Source organism: Bos mutus, chromosome 16, assembly GCF_027580195.1.
Source record: "Bos mutus isolate GX-2022 chromosome 16, NWIPB_WYAK_1.1, whole genome shotgun sequence".
NCBI classification, from domain to species: domain Eukaryota; kingdom Metazoa; phylum Chordata; class Mammalia; order Artiodactyla; family Bovidae; genus Bos; species Bos mutus.
In genome coordinates, this window is record NC_091632.1 from 46,175,167 (window position 1) to 46,193,518 (window position 18,352).

The following is an 18,352-nucleotide window of genomic DNA, read 5'->3' on the forward strand; positions in this document are numbered from 1 at the left end:
TTAAGGAGTTTGGGTTGGAGATGTACATACTGCTATATTTAAAACAGATAGCCAACAAGGACCTACCGTCTAGCACAAGGAACTCTGCTCAATGTTACGTGGTAGCCTGGATGGGACGGAAGTTTGGGGGAGAATGGATACACGTATATGCATGACCGAGTCCCTGTGCTAGTTACCTGAAACTCACAACATTTGTGAATTGGTTATACCCCAATACAAAATAAAAAGTTTTTTTAAAAAACAGGTGTATATTATGTTAATGAAGGCAGCTAGTGTGTCCATTTAAATGAGGAACATATAGGGGTGTGGTGGCATTTGAGCTCCATCTGATTTATTCAGATATAGATTCTATAGGATTATAAAGGGCAATAGAGGTTTTCTTCTTTTTTAGCTATCTTTTCTCTCTGTGGATGAGGTTCATGTCTTTGAAATGGATTCACAGTTGCAAAGATTTATTTCAGAATCTTATGGAACTGGACTAAAGATTCCAATATCAATTTTCTGAGTTAAAAAAAAATTATACTTAGTGCTGAGTTATAAAACAGATGTTGTCAAGTACAGTATTTTTCAAACTCAGGGATGAAGGGGACTGAAGGGTCCAAGCTCCAAACCCACTGAAGGTGTCCATGTTTGTATGTGAACAGCTGAGGTTATCTCCTTATCTCCTCTTGGCTCTCAACTTTGAGGATGTTTGCTGAAAAATGCTTCAATGTACATGTGGCTCCCAAGGCTTACAGACATATATTACCAGTGGAAATCTCTAAGGAGAGTATGGCAAGTTTTTTTTTTCTTTTCCCTACCTTTAGTTCTCTTTTCTCCATCTCTTGCGTGGTCTGCGAGTTTCTAGCTAGAGGCTGGAGGACTCTCACTCCTCTCACTGCGTCCAGTGGAAGACCAGTGCAGGACACCTTCTGAATCTAAAGCCTTCTTGTTAGAAGCCAAAGCAAAGTTAACAACAGACTGCTTCAGTTTCAATCCCACTATGTCTTTCTCAACCCACACTTAACATGATTTAGAGTCTATTATACTATTCCATGAGAAATGAAAAGTTTGGTTTCTGATTGGCTGAAATGAGTTCTGTTATTTTTTTGTCAGAGGTCAAAATCACCACATTCTAGAATGCTAGCAGGCTTTGGGTCAAGTGGATAATCTGATTCTAGGACTCAAATAGTTGCTTTAGCATGGAAGTCAGTAACAGTTCTCCCTGGAAAAAAGTCCAAAAGTTTTTCCTGTCATAGCTTATATTAGAATTTCTTATTTCCCTATTTTGTCCGCTACTTTTATCCTATTAACGTATCTGGTATTCCCAGTAACTAGGACATTCTTATAAATTCAAGGAATGTTTGATATATAAAGGGATGGGAATACTTAAGAATATGTATTAAAAATATAATAGTTTTTTCTCCCAAAGATCCTGATTCAACTCTGAAGAACTGTACTTCTTCAGCTCTCTATCCAATATTGAGGGGTGAGGAGGGAGGGAGAGCTGAGCAAGGGTATACTATAAAACACAGAAATGGTAGGAACAATAAAGAAATATGAACAAACCTCTGAATAGTTTAATTTTACTCCAGGCTTCTTCCCACCCCCACCACCCCATCCCGTCAGTCCCCTTTCTTCTCACCAGTCTAATGTGAGGATGGGGCCATACCTGTTGGTTGAAGAGATGGATTAGGATTGCCACGGAATCATTTCATTCAACTACGACTTCAGCTTTACGTTCTCATGGTCATCAGATCAATCTAAGTTTTAAACATCTAAATGGTATAACATTGCACATAGAAACAAGTTCAAATTTCAGAGGGTGGAAAAATACCAAACACTTAAAAAAAGAAATGAATTGAGGTTTTCCTTCCTGTTGACAACCTCTGTTTGTATTTGGGGAGGTGGTGTGATATAACCCAGGAACTCTGGGTCTGTTGGGATGAGAATGCTATCAAATGAGAATGTTACACGATAAGAATACTGATTTAAAAAGTTAAAATGTCTAGACTGAAGGTGAAAGGAAGGGCAACAGACTGCAAGCTGTGTGGTAGTCTGCATCAGTTCAGTCACTTGGAGGTAAAGTTGAGCTTTGGTTGACCCTCTGCTTTGGTGTCTTTGAATTTCCTTAGTCACCAGCGCTTCTAACTCTCAGTCACTGGACCTGTGATGCAAATACACAGTGATGTATTAACATGCAAGATGAAAATTTTCACCTGAGAGATAAGCTGGTTTTGCATTTTGGGGAGGAGCATGTAGTCCTTGAAAAAGATTTTTATGGCCCAGAGAAAGGACATTGGTAGTGAGGGTCCTCGTTGCTGTACCGAGGTGGTTCTTGCCCACATCTGAGCTGCCTCTCCTTGCCAGTGCTTGTCTAGGTCAGCCAGGAAGTGAGTGGAACACCGAGTCCTGATCAACAGTGTTTTACTTTCCCATCCTGTAGTTTCTTTCTTCATGTGCTAAAGCAAGGCACATGGAGAAGTGATCCAAGAGGAGATCCTTTAAAACTCGAACATAGACCAAATAAATATTCAAAAGGAAAACTCTGAATTAAATCTCAAGCCTTTAGTGGAAGGCTTCAGATCACATATTTGGCAGGATAAACTATGTTACCTTAACAACTTATTGACCACAGACATATTAATTCATCTTTTGTTACACAAGCATTATTGTCCTGAGTATTTCAACAGTCATTTATATAACAAATCACCAGCCACAGACATTAGTTTCTACAAAAATCTCCTGGTCAATAGTGTGTTAATAATAATCATTTTATTTGGGTAAGTCTTTGGGATTAGTTTTTAATGATAGCTTAAAATTTCAGAGTTGAAATTATCATTTGAGGATTAAGGTATAAAAAAAGTTCTCTTCCTGAAAACTCATAAAGATTTTGTTCATCCAGTACTTTACTGACATCATTAGTAATCTTCTCAATGTGGCAACATTTCTTTGCCTTGTATTTTTACTCGAATGATGTGTTTTTTCCCCTGAACTTGCCAAATAGAATATATGAGGTTTACATGTTTCAGACCAAAAATTTCTCCCATAATCTAACATAATCTTATGTACTTTATCACCTAAAAAACAATGAAAATAGGAAAAAATGTCTTCATTTTTTCAGTTCAGTTCAGTTGCTTCAGTTCAGTCCAGTCGCTCAGTTGTGTCTGACTCTTTGTGACCCTGTGAATCGCAGCATGGTCCATCACCAGCTCCAGGAGCTTGCTCAAACTCATGTCCATTGAGTTGGTGATGCCATCCAACCATCTCATCCTCTGTTGTCCCCTTTTCCTCCTTCAAAATGTCTTAGTGCAAAATGTCTTGGTGCAATAATAATTATTAATGAGATTCCTGGGAGCAGACTGAATTTATTCGGTTCTCTGTGTCTTTTCTAGACACCCAGGATTTTTGCTTCATCTTTCACTCTTCTATTGGACAGACATTTCAACTGAAGATCGATTACTATTGTCCACCAAATATCATCCTAAATCACAATGCTTTAAGAACTTAAAATCAGTCATTTTCAATTGAAGCTCCTTTGCAGGTCAAATTATGTATTTTTCACCATACCTGGTTTTAGTTGAAACAAACTCCTATTTTAACTTGGATCTTCTTTAGAAAAAGAAACAGAACACATTTCATTTTTTATATAGAATAAACTTTGTTTTTATTATAGACATGGATCAAAAATAAAAGTTTTTCTGTACATATGACATACAGCGCAAATGAAAGGCTTTTAAATACCACAGACAGACATGTTGTTGGACACAAAAGGAGATGAATGATGGGGGTTAGGATGGTTGTCCAGGAACTGCAGGAGGGGGTCGCCTAGTGAAAACAAAACAAAATAATAAAAAGAAAAACACAGATGCGGAGGAAGAAAACAATGTTTAAACCAGAAAACAAATCCAAATAAGAGCATGCAAAAATAATCCCACAAAAATCAAATTTAAATCAGACAAAAAACATGCAGACATGCAAGGGAAATGAGAGATCACGTGGCATAGTAAGCAGCTCCTGGGCTGTTTCCTGGCTACCAGTCATGTGCTAGGTATGAGCCATTTGAGCCTACTCCAAACCCATATTATTTTGTACCATGGAATGATATTCATGCAATCATATTCAGGAAAACTGGGAATAGTACCAGAGCCACATACCTTTATAACTTGAGTATTTGTTTCCCAACCCTGATTTTGTGACATTCAGTTATTTTCAAAGATTTCAATAAATGTTGTGAAATCTCCATAGGGGGAGAGGGAGTTGATAGAGCAATATGACAGGGGAAATTTTTTTTAAGCTGAGGGACAGTAGAAGGCAGCGAGAGATCAGATGAGCAATGTAATCACAAGGTGGAAAATATCAGGGGTCAATCTTGGAGAAAAGGGTTGGTAAATGAGAATTTCCTGCAGGTGAAAATCCTGATGTGATAGCCTTTCTAGGCCCAGGCAAACTTGGAGGCTACATCTGGTTCATGGTGATGTGAGGATTTTGTAAAATTTCTCTTTGACTCTGAGTTAGGTGCAACTGAAGCTCTGATTTATTCTGAACTGGGTCCAGGGTAAGTGAAATTTGGTTTGCTGGCTCTTTGTATCCCTAGCCTGGCTTGCATCTTGTCAGGTTCACTGGTTGTGAAAGAAGGGTCCAGAGAAGTGGTTAGTTTTGACGTCAGCCTCTGGATGATGGGCTGGTAGAGAAGATGCAGTAAAGGCTACACAGCAAGGCGCAGCTCTGTAAGTAGGACAACAGCAGGCCAGGAAGCTTTCCCATGGGTTTCCTGCAAAAGTCTATGTTTAATTTCCTCCTTCTAACTCAACTGGTAATGAGCTCAACATTACAGCAAGCCATACAACTGCGAGGTTAGTTCAGTACCCCGCTCCCTGTGGGACTTCTTTTTGGCTACTCGTCCAGGTGTTCAACAACATACTCACTTCCATCTTACTTCTGTAACACTTCAGTGAGTGGAGCAAGGAGGTCTACAAAAAAACAAAAACAAAAACAAACTTCTTTTTCATCTTCTATAAAATGTTAATGCAGCCAAGCTGACGGGGGTATTTCTTAGCAACAGTGAAAAATGATCTTACCTTTCCTAAAGTCCAAGACCAATTTTTCTTTGGTCCAATTTAAGCTGGCTGCACTTAAGGAGGCCTCCCATCCATTTATATGATGAAGAACTTATTATGGGTCCCTAACCTTTCAACTGTGGGGGGTCTGCAAGCCTTTAGCTTTAGAGATCCAGGTAATGGGTATCCCTAGTGTTTTTGTGAAGAAAGTGTAATTAAATTCCTGTCAGGCTTGGTGAGATTTATCACCTGCCCAGCAAACAGAAACTATTTTTGAGTTCTGAAGGGGCTTTAGAACACTTTAATGACCTCAGCAGGGTGGGGAGGTGAGCCATTAAACTGAACAGCAAGTCCACAGTGCTGAAGGGACATTTTGTCAGCATATGCCAAAGCGCCTTCCTGTTTGAGTTTGGTGTTCTAGTCCAGAAACAGGGTCAGAAGCTTTATGTCTTGGAATATATTTCATGAACAGCTAGAATGTTTGCTTCAACCACCGGAGAAATGTGTATACATTTATCCCCTTAGCTCTTTTCTTTCCTCTTCACTCATCCTGTATCTAACTTTCCACTTGTTGCCAAAAACACATCCTTGGTGATGACACCATACATTGGCTCAGAGCTACTTCTATTATGGATCTTGGCAAATTTTTTTTTTTTTACTTTTTCCAGAATTTTCTATATCAGGGATTTCCAACCTCTGGGGATATAATGACTGATGATCTGAGACTGAGCTGAAGTAATAATAATTAGAAATAAAGTGCACAATAAATGTAATGCATTTGAATCATCCTGAAATCATCCCCACCCCCTGAACCTCTGCCCTTGTCAGTGGAAAAATTGTCTTCCCACGAAACCGATCCCTGGAGCCAAAAAGGCTGAGGACTGCTGCTCTGTGTTACTTAACACAATGCTGAAATGCTTGAAGGCATTTGCTGAAAATACTGGGGCTTTTTATATGAAGGGCAACAAAGGAACTTTCTATTGTTGCCACTTCTAACAGTTGAAACTTGAAGTATTGAGTTTGGACTACTGAGTGGGGATACTGAGTCGCTAGCACTTTTGAAAGCTCATCATGCCAGCATTCACTGTACAAGCAAATTCTCCCTAGTCAAGATGATCATTTCAGGTTATACCTCCTTAAGTTTTCTGAAAATAACTTCAGAGAATCGTTTGGCCAAAACAGGAAGTAGAGGGGCAGGAAAACCTGTGTGTGGAACATGGGCATAATTCATATATACATAAAAGACCCCATTATTCATAAGAATGATGAATTACCCACATTCTCTTGGATCTACCTCAATGCTGCAATCTGTTCTTATGGTGACATTCCTCTGGCAAGAGCCCTGGAAAGGCCTTCCTTATAACTTTGTTCTCTTCTGTTACAATCTCACAAAACATGCTCTGCTTGTTTCCTTTGCCCATCACTTAGATAACTTCACATCCCTGAGAAGTGGGTGAGCCTGAAGGCTTGGGAAAGTGAGACAAGAAAGGCAGTAAGAACAGGTGTTCTCAATGTTTCTCTGATGATCTCCACTTTTAAGTCAACTTTGATCTCTCCCTTCACAAGCATTAGGGGTAATGTAATTAATTCAAAGGAGTGGAAAAATTGTCTTCCAGGAAACCAATCCCTGGAACCAAAAACGCTGTGGACTGCTGCTCTATGTTACTTATGTTACTTATGTTACTATGTTACTTAACCCAATGCTGAAATGCTTGAAGGCATTTGCTGAAAATACTGGGACTCAGCTCAGTATACCTTTCTCAGGTAATTACATGACTCCCAGTGTATTCTTGTGAAGGGAGAGATCTAAGTTGACTTAAAAGTGGAGATCATCAGAGAAGCATTGAGAAGAAGGCCTGTTCTTATTGCCTTTCTTGTCTCACTTTCCCAAGCCTTCAGTATTTTCTCTCACTTTGGAGTGAGAGAGTCAAAGTCATATTGAAAACGTTCTGAGTTCTCCACAAGGCTCCCTAGGACTCATGGCATGTCTGTCGCTATCTGCTTTCAGGTCTCCTGCTCCTATGTGACCTACCTGGTTGGGTCTCAGACCCCACTGTGACAAAGCACCAGAATACCAGGAGGATGGTCCTAAATTGGGATCTCTGGTTACGATGACATTTTACCACCCAACTTTGTGTTAGTGATGGTCTGTACTGGGATAATCTCACTCAATGCATTTGCCTGAGGCGAAGAGCTGACTCATTTAAGAAGACCCTGATGCTGGGAAAGATTGAGGGCAGGAGGAGAAGGGGACTGCAGAGGATGAGATGGTTGGATGGCATCACGGACTCAATGGACATGGGTTTGGGTAGACTCTGGCATTTGGTGATGGATACAGAGGCCTGGTGTGCTGCGGTTCATGGGGTTGCAAAGAGTCGGACACAACTGAGCGACTGAACTGAACTGAACCTGGCCTAAAGCCACTAAAACAGTGCTTCCTAAGGCATGTACCTCAGAACACTAGTCCTGTAGTATAGTTCATAGATGCTCTATGAACAAAGCATTGATGTTAAAATAAATGTGAGAAACATGGAGACACTAGCCCTGTAATCTGATATGAGAGCTTCTGTAGAGTCTTCTAGTAAATAAACCTTTAATTTTTAGTCATCTTTTCCCAAGTATATTTAATCGAGAGGGTCTTGGTGTATGAATGTGTAAAACATTAAAATCTCATGGAGTGGACTTTGGGAAACTCCAATTAAAGTTGTAGTTTTAGCCAACATCTCTTGCATGCACTAAGTATCAGGCTGCCTCAGTGTGAAAGAACTCCAAGAAATGGTCTTAAAAGGGGCAATGTCAGGTGTGTGATGAAATGAGTACTTCTCAGGATTAGATTTAAAGATTCCAGCAGAAAAACAAGAATCTTGAAAACTAATTGGGCAGATATTTACATTGATGTCAGAACTATTTTAAAAATACAAATGGAAATCTGCCAAACAGTTACAATAAGGTCCTTCGGTTTGGGTATTTCTGTCAGGAACAATTCTGAATAAGAATCATGCAGTAAGGCTTGCACAACACAAGGGCACAGCAGGATTCACATCCTGACTCTCTCTTCCATTAAGAGGCTTCCTCTGAAGACACTAATGGACCCTCTCACAGAACATGTATAGACATGAGAAAGAAATTACAACAGGAAAGTGTGAATTAACCCAACAGTCTTTCCAATTCATCTTTCCACAAGGAGTCTATCCTAAACACAAAGGGAAAGTAAATCAAAATTTCTCCCCTCCCATTCCCTTCTTACAAAGAGTCTTTCTCTATTCTCTGGAAATTCAGCTGGGATAAGGACATGTGTAACTACTGAACACTTTTCCATTTTCTTACTACCGGGGAAATGAAAAGTGGTAACTTCTCCCATCAACACACCATGAGTAAACAATGGAGGTCAACTGTTGAGTCAGAAGCTCAATTACTTTCTGTAAGAAATGCCTTCTGTAGACCTAGATTTTCAGAATCACTTCCTTTTCAATAGCTAAGTGTCGCGGTGCTTCTTGCCAAGTGTCACTTTGCACGCTCCAGCAGCCGAAGGTTTGTGTCCTTCTTTAACTTAGTAAAACAATGACTTCAAGTCAGTAAAAATGTTTCCCACTCTCCTGCCTTTGATTTGTTCAACTTGCTCCCTTTAAAAATCTCATTCTTCCCCAAATTAATGACACTAATGTCAAATGCTATCATTCTCCATACTGGTAATTCTGGGACAATTGGATTAAAAAGAGTTCTAAGTATTTACAAGTCAGGTCTTACCGATAAGCAAAGACATGACTCAAATATATACAAGAATGAGGAAGAGGGAGTCCTTCAAATGTTATCATTTATTTCAGGTTCAGTAGTACAGCTTCACATTTTCACAACAGGTACACATGACCTTCTAGAATGATACAGGATTTAAAGGAAGTTGCTTCAAAATGTCCATTCACAGAGTCCATCCATATATATCAGCATTAAGAAATCCTGAAAAATGCTTTTTCAGGATTCTGACAGTGGAAAGTATTCTGGCTCAAATAAAGAATTGACATAAAAGGCAAGATTTTGCTTCTGTACACTCCTTCTTAATATAAAAAAGCAAAAAAACGAGTTTGATTTTGAAAAGGGAGAGAAAAGAAACATAGGTAAGCAAAACAAAGGCTATACATATGAAATTAAATAGAAATCAAGTAATGGTGGAATTTCTGATTGGGAAGGATCATTTTTATCAAATTGACAATAGACAATGCAAGAGATTAGACAGAATAATTTTACAGTAATTTAAAAAACATTACATTAAGAAATCAGAGGGTAAAAATAAAAAAAGAAATGAAGCCTTGAGCTGAGCCATGTGTAAAACCTCAGACCAGAGAGGTGAGTGTGTGTGTGTGTGTGTGTGTGTGTGTGTGTGTGTGAAAGTCGCTCAGTCATGTCTGACTCTTTGCGACCCCATGGACTGAAGCCTGCCAGATTTCTCTGTCCATGGAATTCTCCAGGCAAGAATACTGGAGTGGGTTGCCATTCCCTTCTCCAGGGGATCTTTCCAACCCAGGTCTCCCATATTGCTGTCGGGTTCTTTACTGTCTGAGCCACCAGGGAAGCCCAGACAGGTGAGAAGTCTCACCAACATACCAGTATGAACAGGTCTTAAGACAAACAGGAGATTCTTCCTTGAGTTCCCTGTCTTTTGTTCTCATATATACCAACATTCTTACACATATATACAGATAGCAATGCATATACAACATATGCTTCAAAATCTTAAAATTTCACAATACAGAACACCACATAATGTTAAACATACCAACTAGACAGGATGACTGAAGATTATCTAAAAGACACACTTGAGCTTTTGAGAAAGGAATGAGCGATCTAGTGAACCAATAACTGTTTCTTGGAAACTATCAACAGCCTCATTCACATTAAACTCTGAGTTCATAGCTTTCAGCCCTCTTGGTGAAATAATATAAAACTCATGGCTTGAGTCTCAAATATTATCTTCTTTCATTGAGTTCCATAGTTCAAAGACCTACTATTTAAGCTTTATTCTCAACGTTAAGGAGATTCCTGTCAATTTCAAATAATTATACTGTCCGACAAATGAAAAATGTCTACCTGAAAAAGTGAATGGATGACTTGCCTTTGAGGTATTACATAACTTCTTCCCTGCATTTTAAGCAATTTACTCAGAAAAATCCACTACTTGTATTATTATACTGCTAGATCCCTCTAAAATTTTGACATTTACAATAGAGATAAAGATGACTATATAGACCAACTTAGCTTTAAAAGATTCAGCTCAGCAATCTAAGAATAATTTTTATAACTCTATCAGCGATCTTAAAGGTAGGTTTACAGATCTTACACTTACTATGAGCTAGCTATATTGGCAAAGATAATTTCTTCTTTAAGAGCAATGTTGTGAATTTAGATGTAAATGTCTGTAAATTATTATTATTTTTTTTGCCTGCAGATGTTATTCTACCATGTTGTCATGGAAATTCTGAGCCTTGTGCCTCTCAGAATGAATACAATACAAAAAAATTTTGTACATCTCATGTATGTTTGGGAAATGAACCACTATTATCACGTAGTATGGCAGATACTCTAAGGCTAACTCCTGTATTAGCATAGTTTAAAAAATAATTCATACTCACACATACAAAGCACATGTATACATATTTACACCCATACATATACATATATACACGATACACATACAATCACATTCATGCTCGTGGCATTTTAACAAGTAATTTTAAACCTACTTGCCCAAAAGGACACAAAATACATGTACTTACACAAATTTACTATGTATATACTATACACATAGTCTGTATAGAGACACATGCATAGAAAGTATGTGTGTACACAGAAACATCAACATTTGTCACATACTGGTATTAGGTCCCATTTCATACTTGAGAATTATGGCTACAGTCTATACTAAAAAGTCATAAAATGAATATATATGACTACTCTTTAATTCTAAAGTCAGAAGGCTTATAGTTATATCACAGGAACTTGGTTTTATTATCATGTTTTGGAACAATGTTATTATCTGAACAAGTAGGCAATTTGCTAATTAAACAGACCCTACTGCTCTTCTATGTTACAGACTACAGCTAGAAGCAATATTCAAGGAGTCATTTTGGTAGATGACATCTGAAAATGTAACATATCTGTTCTAAATCAATACTATTTCAATCATCTGTCCACAACTGAGTTGATGGCAGGTCCAATTAGTCAATAAGCATGCAAGATTTAGCATGTGACAATAAAATAGATTGACCCATCAAATAAACACACAGTTTATTTTTCAAAATCCTAAAATCACTGTATGTTTTATTATACTAGACATGATGGAGCTGCATCTGTTGTTCAGGCAACATTGGAGGAATCAGGGGGCAGTTACACGAAAGACCTGAAGCGTATGGGGAATACTTAGAAAGCTCAGTAAGTGACATTCCCATCTAAAGACCTGATATGAACGCTGTCCTCTAAACTCTGCACATCCTAGAGCTTGTGACTTCACTTAAATTGACATCTCCTTTTAACAGGATGCAAACCCTTTGGGAAATGGGATTAATACTGATCACATGACACAGTACTGCAGTAAAGTGAAAATATTTTCCAACATGATGCTGAAATTCCAGGAGAGAGGCTGGGTTCTATTAGAAATAGCTTAGAAGTAAAATAAAACAAAAATGCACACACAAGATGAGACAGCTGAGACAAGGAAACTGTGGGGTTATAAACCCAGAGCAAAAGCCAAAGGTGACAAATGCCACTGTTTATGACTGCATAAAACCAGTGCAAAGAAACTTGGAAAACAAATCTCCAATTTTCCTTGACATGGTTTGTGCTGATCTAAGAACACACCAGTGGTTATCCACAATATTTTCCTTTAACCAAAGGAAACTGTTGAAATATAGAAAAACGTAAAACCACATATAGCACAAAGCCAAACCCTGAAGTATATAATCCATTAGATGCCTATTTTAGAGAATTCAAAGGAAGAAGCAAAGGGAATCCTAAAAAGAGGAAATTTTCTGAAAAGATCTCACTGTAGACTATTCCTTTTACTTAACATATTTCCACTCAGCTGCAATGCTGTTTTAAAAATACGGTATGTATCTTGTACCTCTGTTCCATTCACAAAGAGTTAACATTTTTCCAGGAGAAAACATAAGATATGAGAAGATTTAGGGTGGCGATTTAGGGTGTAGTTCTTTATACAATCACTTGTAATTTAAAAGTTGAAGGGCTCTTTTTGTAAATCTTGTATTCTCTGGTTTTTGCCTGAGTGGCCTAGTTTTAACCCTTTAGAATAAGTTCAAAACAACACCATTCAACTTGGCAAGTTCTCTTTTTAATAACGGTTAAACGTTTTTACTTCATACTTTACGGGTATCTGCTTTGGGTATAAACTACACAGGAAATTAAAGTTAAGGTAATGTACAAATCATGTTTGCTGCTTTCAAAGGGAGACATTTCAGTTGGCTAACCTGATTTACTTCTGCAGAACATGAAATGGTGTCATGGGACACAAATAGGCAGTGAATATTTGGTCTGCTGTCTGGGGACAGTTAGCAGACAAAATTCCAGTTGGCTTCTGGCCATTTCCTACATGCTAATCATCTACTCCTAGGTAGTCCAAAAGTCCGCCTCGAGACTGAACTATTAACCCCCAGGCTAAGCTGCACTTGTAAATTTTAGAAATGTTAGAATTTGCCGATTTGCTTTAAATCTCGATGTCTTAACTATTTTCTGGAAGGACCTGGAAAGAGACCCTCAAGTTGTTTGACTGCAGGAGAATGAGCTCCGCTCTTAACCCGGGGCATCTTTTTTTTCCATGCCAGGTCCCATTTTTTAAATATGGCTATCCTATAATAAGGCTCAGGATTTATTAAGGAAACCTAGAATGGATAAAAAGTTACATTAACCTGTTTCAAAGGTAGGCTAAATTTTTGCATTAGGGAATTACATATTAGCATGGAAAGAGAGACATATTTTTGCTCTAACTAAATAAATCGAATGGAATTAGTGTCAAAGTGTAGTCAGTCATGCCTAAAATCAGATCAATATAAAAAATTAAATATTTTCTATGCTAGCCTTCACTGTAATCTGAGGAGGTAAATACATAAGTGAATAAAGAAATTACATTTGTCCAGACACTTCTTGAGATGTGATATTTTACTTCTTCCTTAAACTCTGAAACTAACTAGCCAAATTTACTGACTGACTACCAAAAAGCAAGCTTTGATTCACTGTTGAATATGCTTCTAGCACGAAGCAAAAACACACTGGCATGAGAAGCCTTCTAGAGCAAGCAATGCATTAACTTTTCCTTTGCAAACAACTTTGTGCTTCTGGAAAAGTTTTATTTTTAAGGAATCTTAATTTTAAAAATTACTCCCTATCAGTTTTATGAAATAAAGAGGAAGGAGAGAGGCTCTAAACAGGTAATCCTGGAGTAGGCAGAAACATTTATAATAGACAATATAATTTTCATCAGTCAAAACAGAATGCAGGAAAATAAGTATATCATTTAGGTCTAAGCCCACTATCTCTTATCTCTTAAAAATTACACTGAATGGGCTCTCTGGTAGGTAATGTGGGAAACCTGTCAAAGCAATTTCAAATATATGCCAGGGTAGGCCAATGGTCCACAAAGCAGAGGGCGGCTATACAACCTACTTTGGTCAATACAACATACAAAACCTTAAAGAGTCAGCAGTTTTCAACAGTCAAACCCCAAAAGTTTGACATACCATGAGCAATGAAGGTGAGTGATGAATGCATTAGTCAAACTGGTTACTTGCCTACTGATGTCCATACATGCGACTACTCATGATTTACTGCAACAGTTACCAAATATTTTGCTTTCGTAAAATTCATTAGTGATTAACTGCCATGCCAGACACTTCGTTTAGTCTAACAGGGAGGATTCTAGTGGACGGATTATAGTGGGACGAGTTGGTGATGGGGGTGGTCTCCGGCTAGAAAGAGAGAAAAAGAAAGGTAAAGAAACAAGTAGAGTAACTACTAGAAGGTTATCCCGAAGATACTGAGAAAGAGCCATCCCGCACATGCTCATGCACAAACAGGCTAGCAGGAATGGTTGCCATCTGGAATAACTTAATACTGTCACTTTTCACTCACCCAGCATTTTTTAATGAAAATGAGATATTTTTCATATGCAAATCTTTCTAAAAACTGAAGTCCTCCCTCCCAATACTAATAAAAACATTAAATCATTTAAAAGCCATCTGAAAAAAAAAAATAAAAGCCATCAGAAATACACTGCATATTTCTCAGCCAGTAGAGTATGCCCACTTCAGCAACTAGTAAGGTATTTAGGCCTCAGAGACTAAAGGGGTTTGAATTTTTCTTCCCTTTATGTAATGTTCTTCCTCTTTTTTTTCCCGTCAGGATGTTAATTATCACTTCTCATTGCCCTCAGCAGTAGCTTTCTCCAATATATTCTATATTTTACTTCTAATTTACTGGGTACTAGAAAATCAGAAAATCAAGGTTCCTAGAGTTCTCTACAATAAGCATAAACAGGCTCAGGGTGAGTCCCTGAGTAAATTGCATGAGCTCTGGCTTCTATTTTGGGTCCTAAAAGTCTTATTTTTAGTAACAGTGTTGCTCACTTTCTGATTGGTAATGGTGTTTCTAACAGCTGAGGTTTCTAAATAAACAAACTTCATATAATGAAATATTACTGTATCTGAGAATCTTCAGCTTTATACCAACTAATACTCTTTATTCATTGAACCCATACATTTATCCTAAATGCATTAATCAGCTTTTTATGTGTGTACTTGACTTTACACATCATATCTCAGAGGGTAATGTTTATAGCCAGTAAGATTCAACAAATTCTGCAAATTGAAACTTTTCTTCTTGATAAAACTCTTCCATTGACATTTTTCAGAAAGAGCCCTCCTGCCCCCTTTCTGGAATTACTGTCATGTCATTAAGTTTTCTTCTTTATTGGACACACAAAATTGATCCAATCAAATACTCTTTCTCAGGATGAAGGAGTGAAGTTAGAAAAGCTAAAGAAAATGGTTATGCAATGTTAAAAATTACAGAGCTATAAGATAAAATTAGATGGTCAAGGAAAAATCAAAACAAAAGAGGTATCGTTGGTTAATGGTAAAAGTACCAACCGCTTAAGTGCAAACTCATAGATCTTAGTGGAGTTTCTTTTGCCTCCAGTGCTTGACAAATATCCAAGGAACTGTGGAAGAAAGGTTTTTTCTTGGGAAGGTGCATGCCAGTTTAACCTCTTACACTAAGTCTTATCACTTAAGCAGCACTCAGTTTTTCAAAGTGTAACTACAGATACCTTATATGCACAGTACGGAACTAAACCAATTCCTACTAGCTGTTTAATTTGGGTAAACAAGTAAGTCCTTTTCCCGCAAAAGGCTACGGGGTAGTGTGACCACTAGAAATGTTTGGGCAATTTCCTGGCTGGGAAAAATCCTCCTGTTATTTCCTTTTCGCTTATGACAACGCAAAAACACCTGCCCTTTCACTAGCATATGGCTCATTTTCATTTGACAGGGTTATATGTTTGACTTACATCCTGGCTTTGAACCCAGCCATTTTCTCCTTTGATGTGAACTTGCCAGAAGCCAGAGGTCATGTCCACTTGAGGTGTTTCATAGAGTGTTTAGCATGGAGCTGCTCTCAATGATGTCCTCAATCAGAGTTCTCTTCTGATTCTTTTGTTTATCTGCTAGAACTGCATTCCTCCCTCCACACCCACCTTGGTGAAGTTTCTCTGACCTACGTTTTCCTATCTTGATGCTTCTCTAGCATCCCAATGTATTTCTAGAATTAGGTTTATATATTTATTGCCACTGACCAGAAATGGACTATGTCTTAGTCATCTTCACTTTCTTGTGGTGTCTAGGTCAGAGATTGTCATTCATTCATTGAACGTTTGACAAATGAATAAATGAAAGTTACTCCCAGAAGAAACAACTTATGAATACTTTTGATAGCCACAGATCTTTACATTATACTAAGGTATTTTAAAAAAATAAATCACTGTTCTAGCAAAAAAAAAAGCCAAAACAACAGCTACAATGGCGTGTAGGATTTAGACTCTTAGAAACTCTACCTACAGGATATTTGACTGCTTAACTGTTTAGTAGATGTTTGGAATAAATACTAAATCACAGGCCCTTCCTCGGGGAGTTTGATAGTCACATAACGTATAGAAATATATTCTTAGCATTTTAGCAGTTATAGGAGGAGTAAGAAAGTTGGCCAGAATTTGAACCTGAAAAAGCAAAACTCCATCAGAAGGCTCAATAATGGGATGGACTTAATTAGGCAATTTTATTTGAAAAAAGTAGACTTGAAATGACAAATGCAGCGAGGGGCAGAATACAGTGTAGCATGGTGGGCTAGAAACTGTTCCATGCATATGTGATAGCTTGGACTAAGTGTTGTAGCCAAGAGAGAAAGGAATGCAACTGAGTTCTCTTCTGATTCTTTGGTTCTTGGCTTAAATGTCATAGCCCAGCACTTCCTGACCATCAGATAATTTCCAACCACCACTCCTCACCACCTCATGGTTTTATGCATTTCATAGCACTTAACTGTTTGCCATTATGTATTTACTAGCTTATGGCCTGTGTTCTCCGGTAGACAGCAAACTTCTTGAGTGCAGAGACCACATATTCTGTATTTATTACATATATTCAGTATTCAGTATAATGTGATTAGAAGACAGTGAATAAATATTTATTAAATAGCAGACAAACAAGTGAATGACTGAAAAGTACCTACACAAAGATGTTCAGACAGGCTAGAGTATAGACTAGCTCAAGGAGAGTGGGTCCAGCGAGGCCAGAAATGCAACTTTTTTTGAAGCATTTGTCAGAGGTTTATATTTGAGACAGCACGTTTACACAGAAGTTGAAAGATGTGTATTTTAGCTCCAACTGCCAATTTGTGTAATCATTAGTCACTAAACTTCTCTAAGCCTTAGTGTTCTCATCTATGACACAGGAGACTCAGACTAGATGATCTGTAACATGCTTTCCAGTTATGCACTGCATGTATAATTTATTGAGCATGTACTATGTGGTCTGTATTATGCTCCATAATTTTTAAAAACTCAAATCTATTCATAGTGGAATACAAATGGGCTAAAACAAGTATGCAAGTGGTTTTACTACAGCACCCCATTTTAAGTGGAAAAAATGAGGCAAAATTTTGTAATTCAGGCTCAGAGCTTGAAAATACAATAATGTGGTTAAAGCAGGGGCAAATATGATTTTAATCATGGCATATAAAATTTGAAAGTCATAGGAGAATGTAGGTCTATAATGGGGTTAAAGAAACTAGAAATTAAGTGGGGAGGTGGAAGGGATGGACTCAATGATAGAGACAGAGAATAGAAAGATTGAAATACTCTGATGGCACAGCAACCTCTCCTTAATCTCCTCTCCAATCTTTGGACTGTGTTGATGCAACGAGACAAAGTCAACGATAATAGGCAATTGCAGAAAGAAGGCAAGGCAGGAAACTAAAAAAATACAACTTTCTATTATGTGCCAGGTCTTTTGTTTGTCTTGTTCATCACCATATCCCAGAATTCAGCTTTGTCTTTGGCTCATGCTTTTTTTTTTTTTTTTTCAAATAAATAAATCAGCAGAACCTATCCATTACGAGCACTTTAAGGGAGTCCCTAGGGCACTAAATAGGCACTGCACCCTGTGTGGTGAATTAATGATTGAAAAAGAAGAAAGATCAAATTTCCATCATGGTCTCTTAAAAAAATTATGACATCTTTAAAATATGCCTAGTTTTAAGTTAAAATAACTCATACATGTACTTAGTAATTAAAAATCCTGAAGAGCTGGTCAAGCCTTCTGGAAGAAATAAGCACCATTTTATTTCTAAACAATAACCCCTTGATAATCTAGTAAGGGAAACAATCTAAGAGGAGCATCAAGTTGTTCAGTGTGAATTTTCTTAATAAGTAATGCTAAGATGTTTGCCAACTTCAACACCAGAAAAACATTTAAGGTTTACTGTTAAAGTTCATTTCATTGGTCCAGTTCCTAACCATTCAAAGAGTTTCCAAAGATATTCACCTCATAAGACAGTTTGTTTTGGGCCAAGCAGAGTTATTTGTTTTGTACCAGATTTTTCTCCATTACTTTGCACAGAGATGGGCTTCATTAAATTACCCATTATATTGAAATGGAGCATCTTGCATCACTTAGTGTTTATTGAAACACTGTGTGGTGTGTGGGCGGTTTATGGTTACGATAGAAGAGCCATGTTTCTGCTTCCAAATCAAAGGGAAA

General features: G+C 37.7%; 1 protein-coding gene across 4 annotated transcripts in view; it reads right to left on the reverse strand.

Annotated features, from left to right (window-relative positions):
• Positions 1–2,773: 2,773 nt before the first annotated feature.
• Positions 2,774–18,352, reverse strand: part of DNM3 (dynamin 3) — a 645,907-nt gene continuing 630,328 nt past the window's right edge. For 2 of the 4 annotated variants that reach the window (XM_005902410.2, XM_070385284.1), the window contains one exon: positions 4,962–14,008. In XM_005902410.2, coding sequence (XP_005902472.1) covers positions 13,939–14,008 — 70 coding nt within the window. In that variant the 3' untranslated portion in view covers positions 4,962–13,938. The other 2 variants (XM_070385287.1, XM_005902409.2) reach the window with 2 other exon arrangements.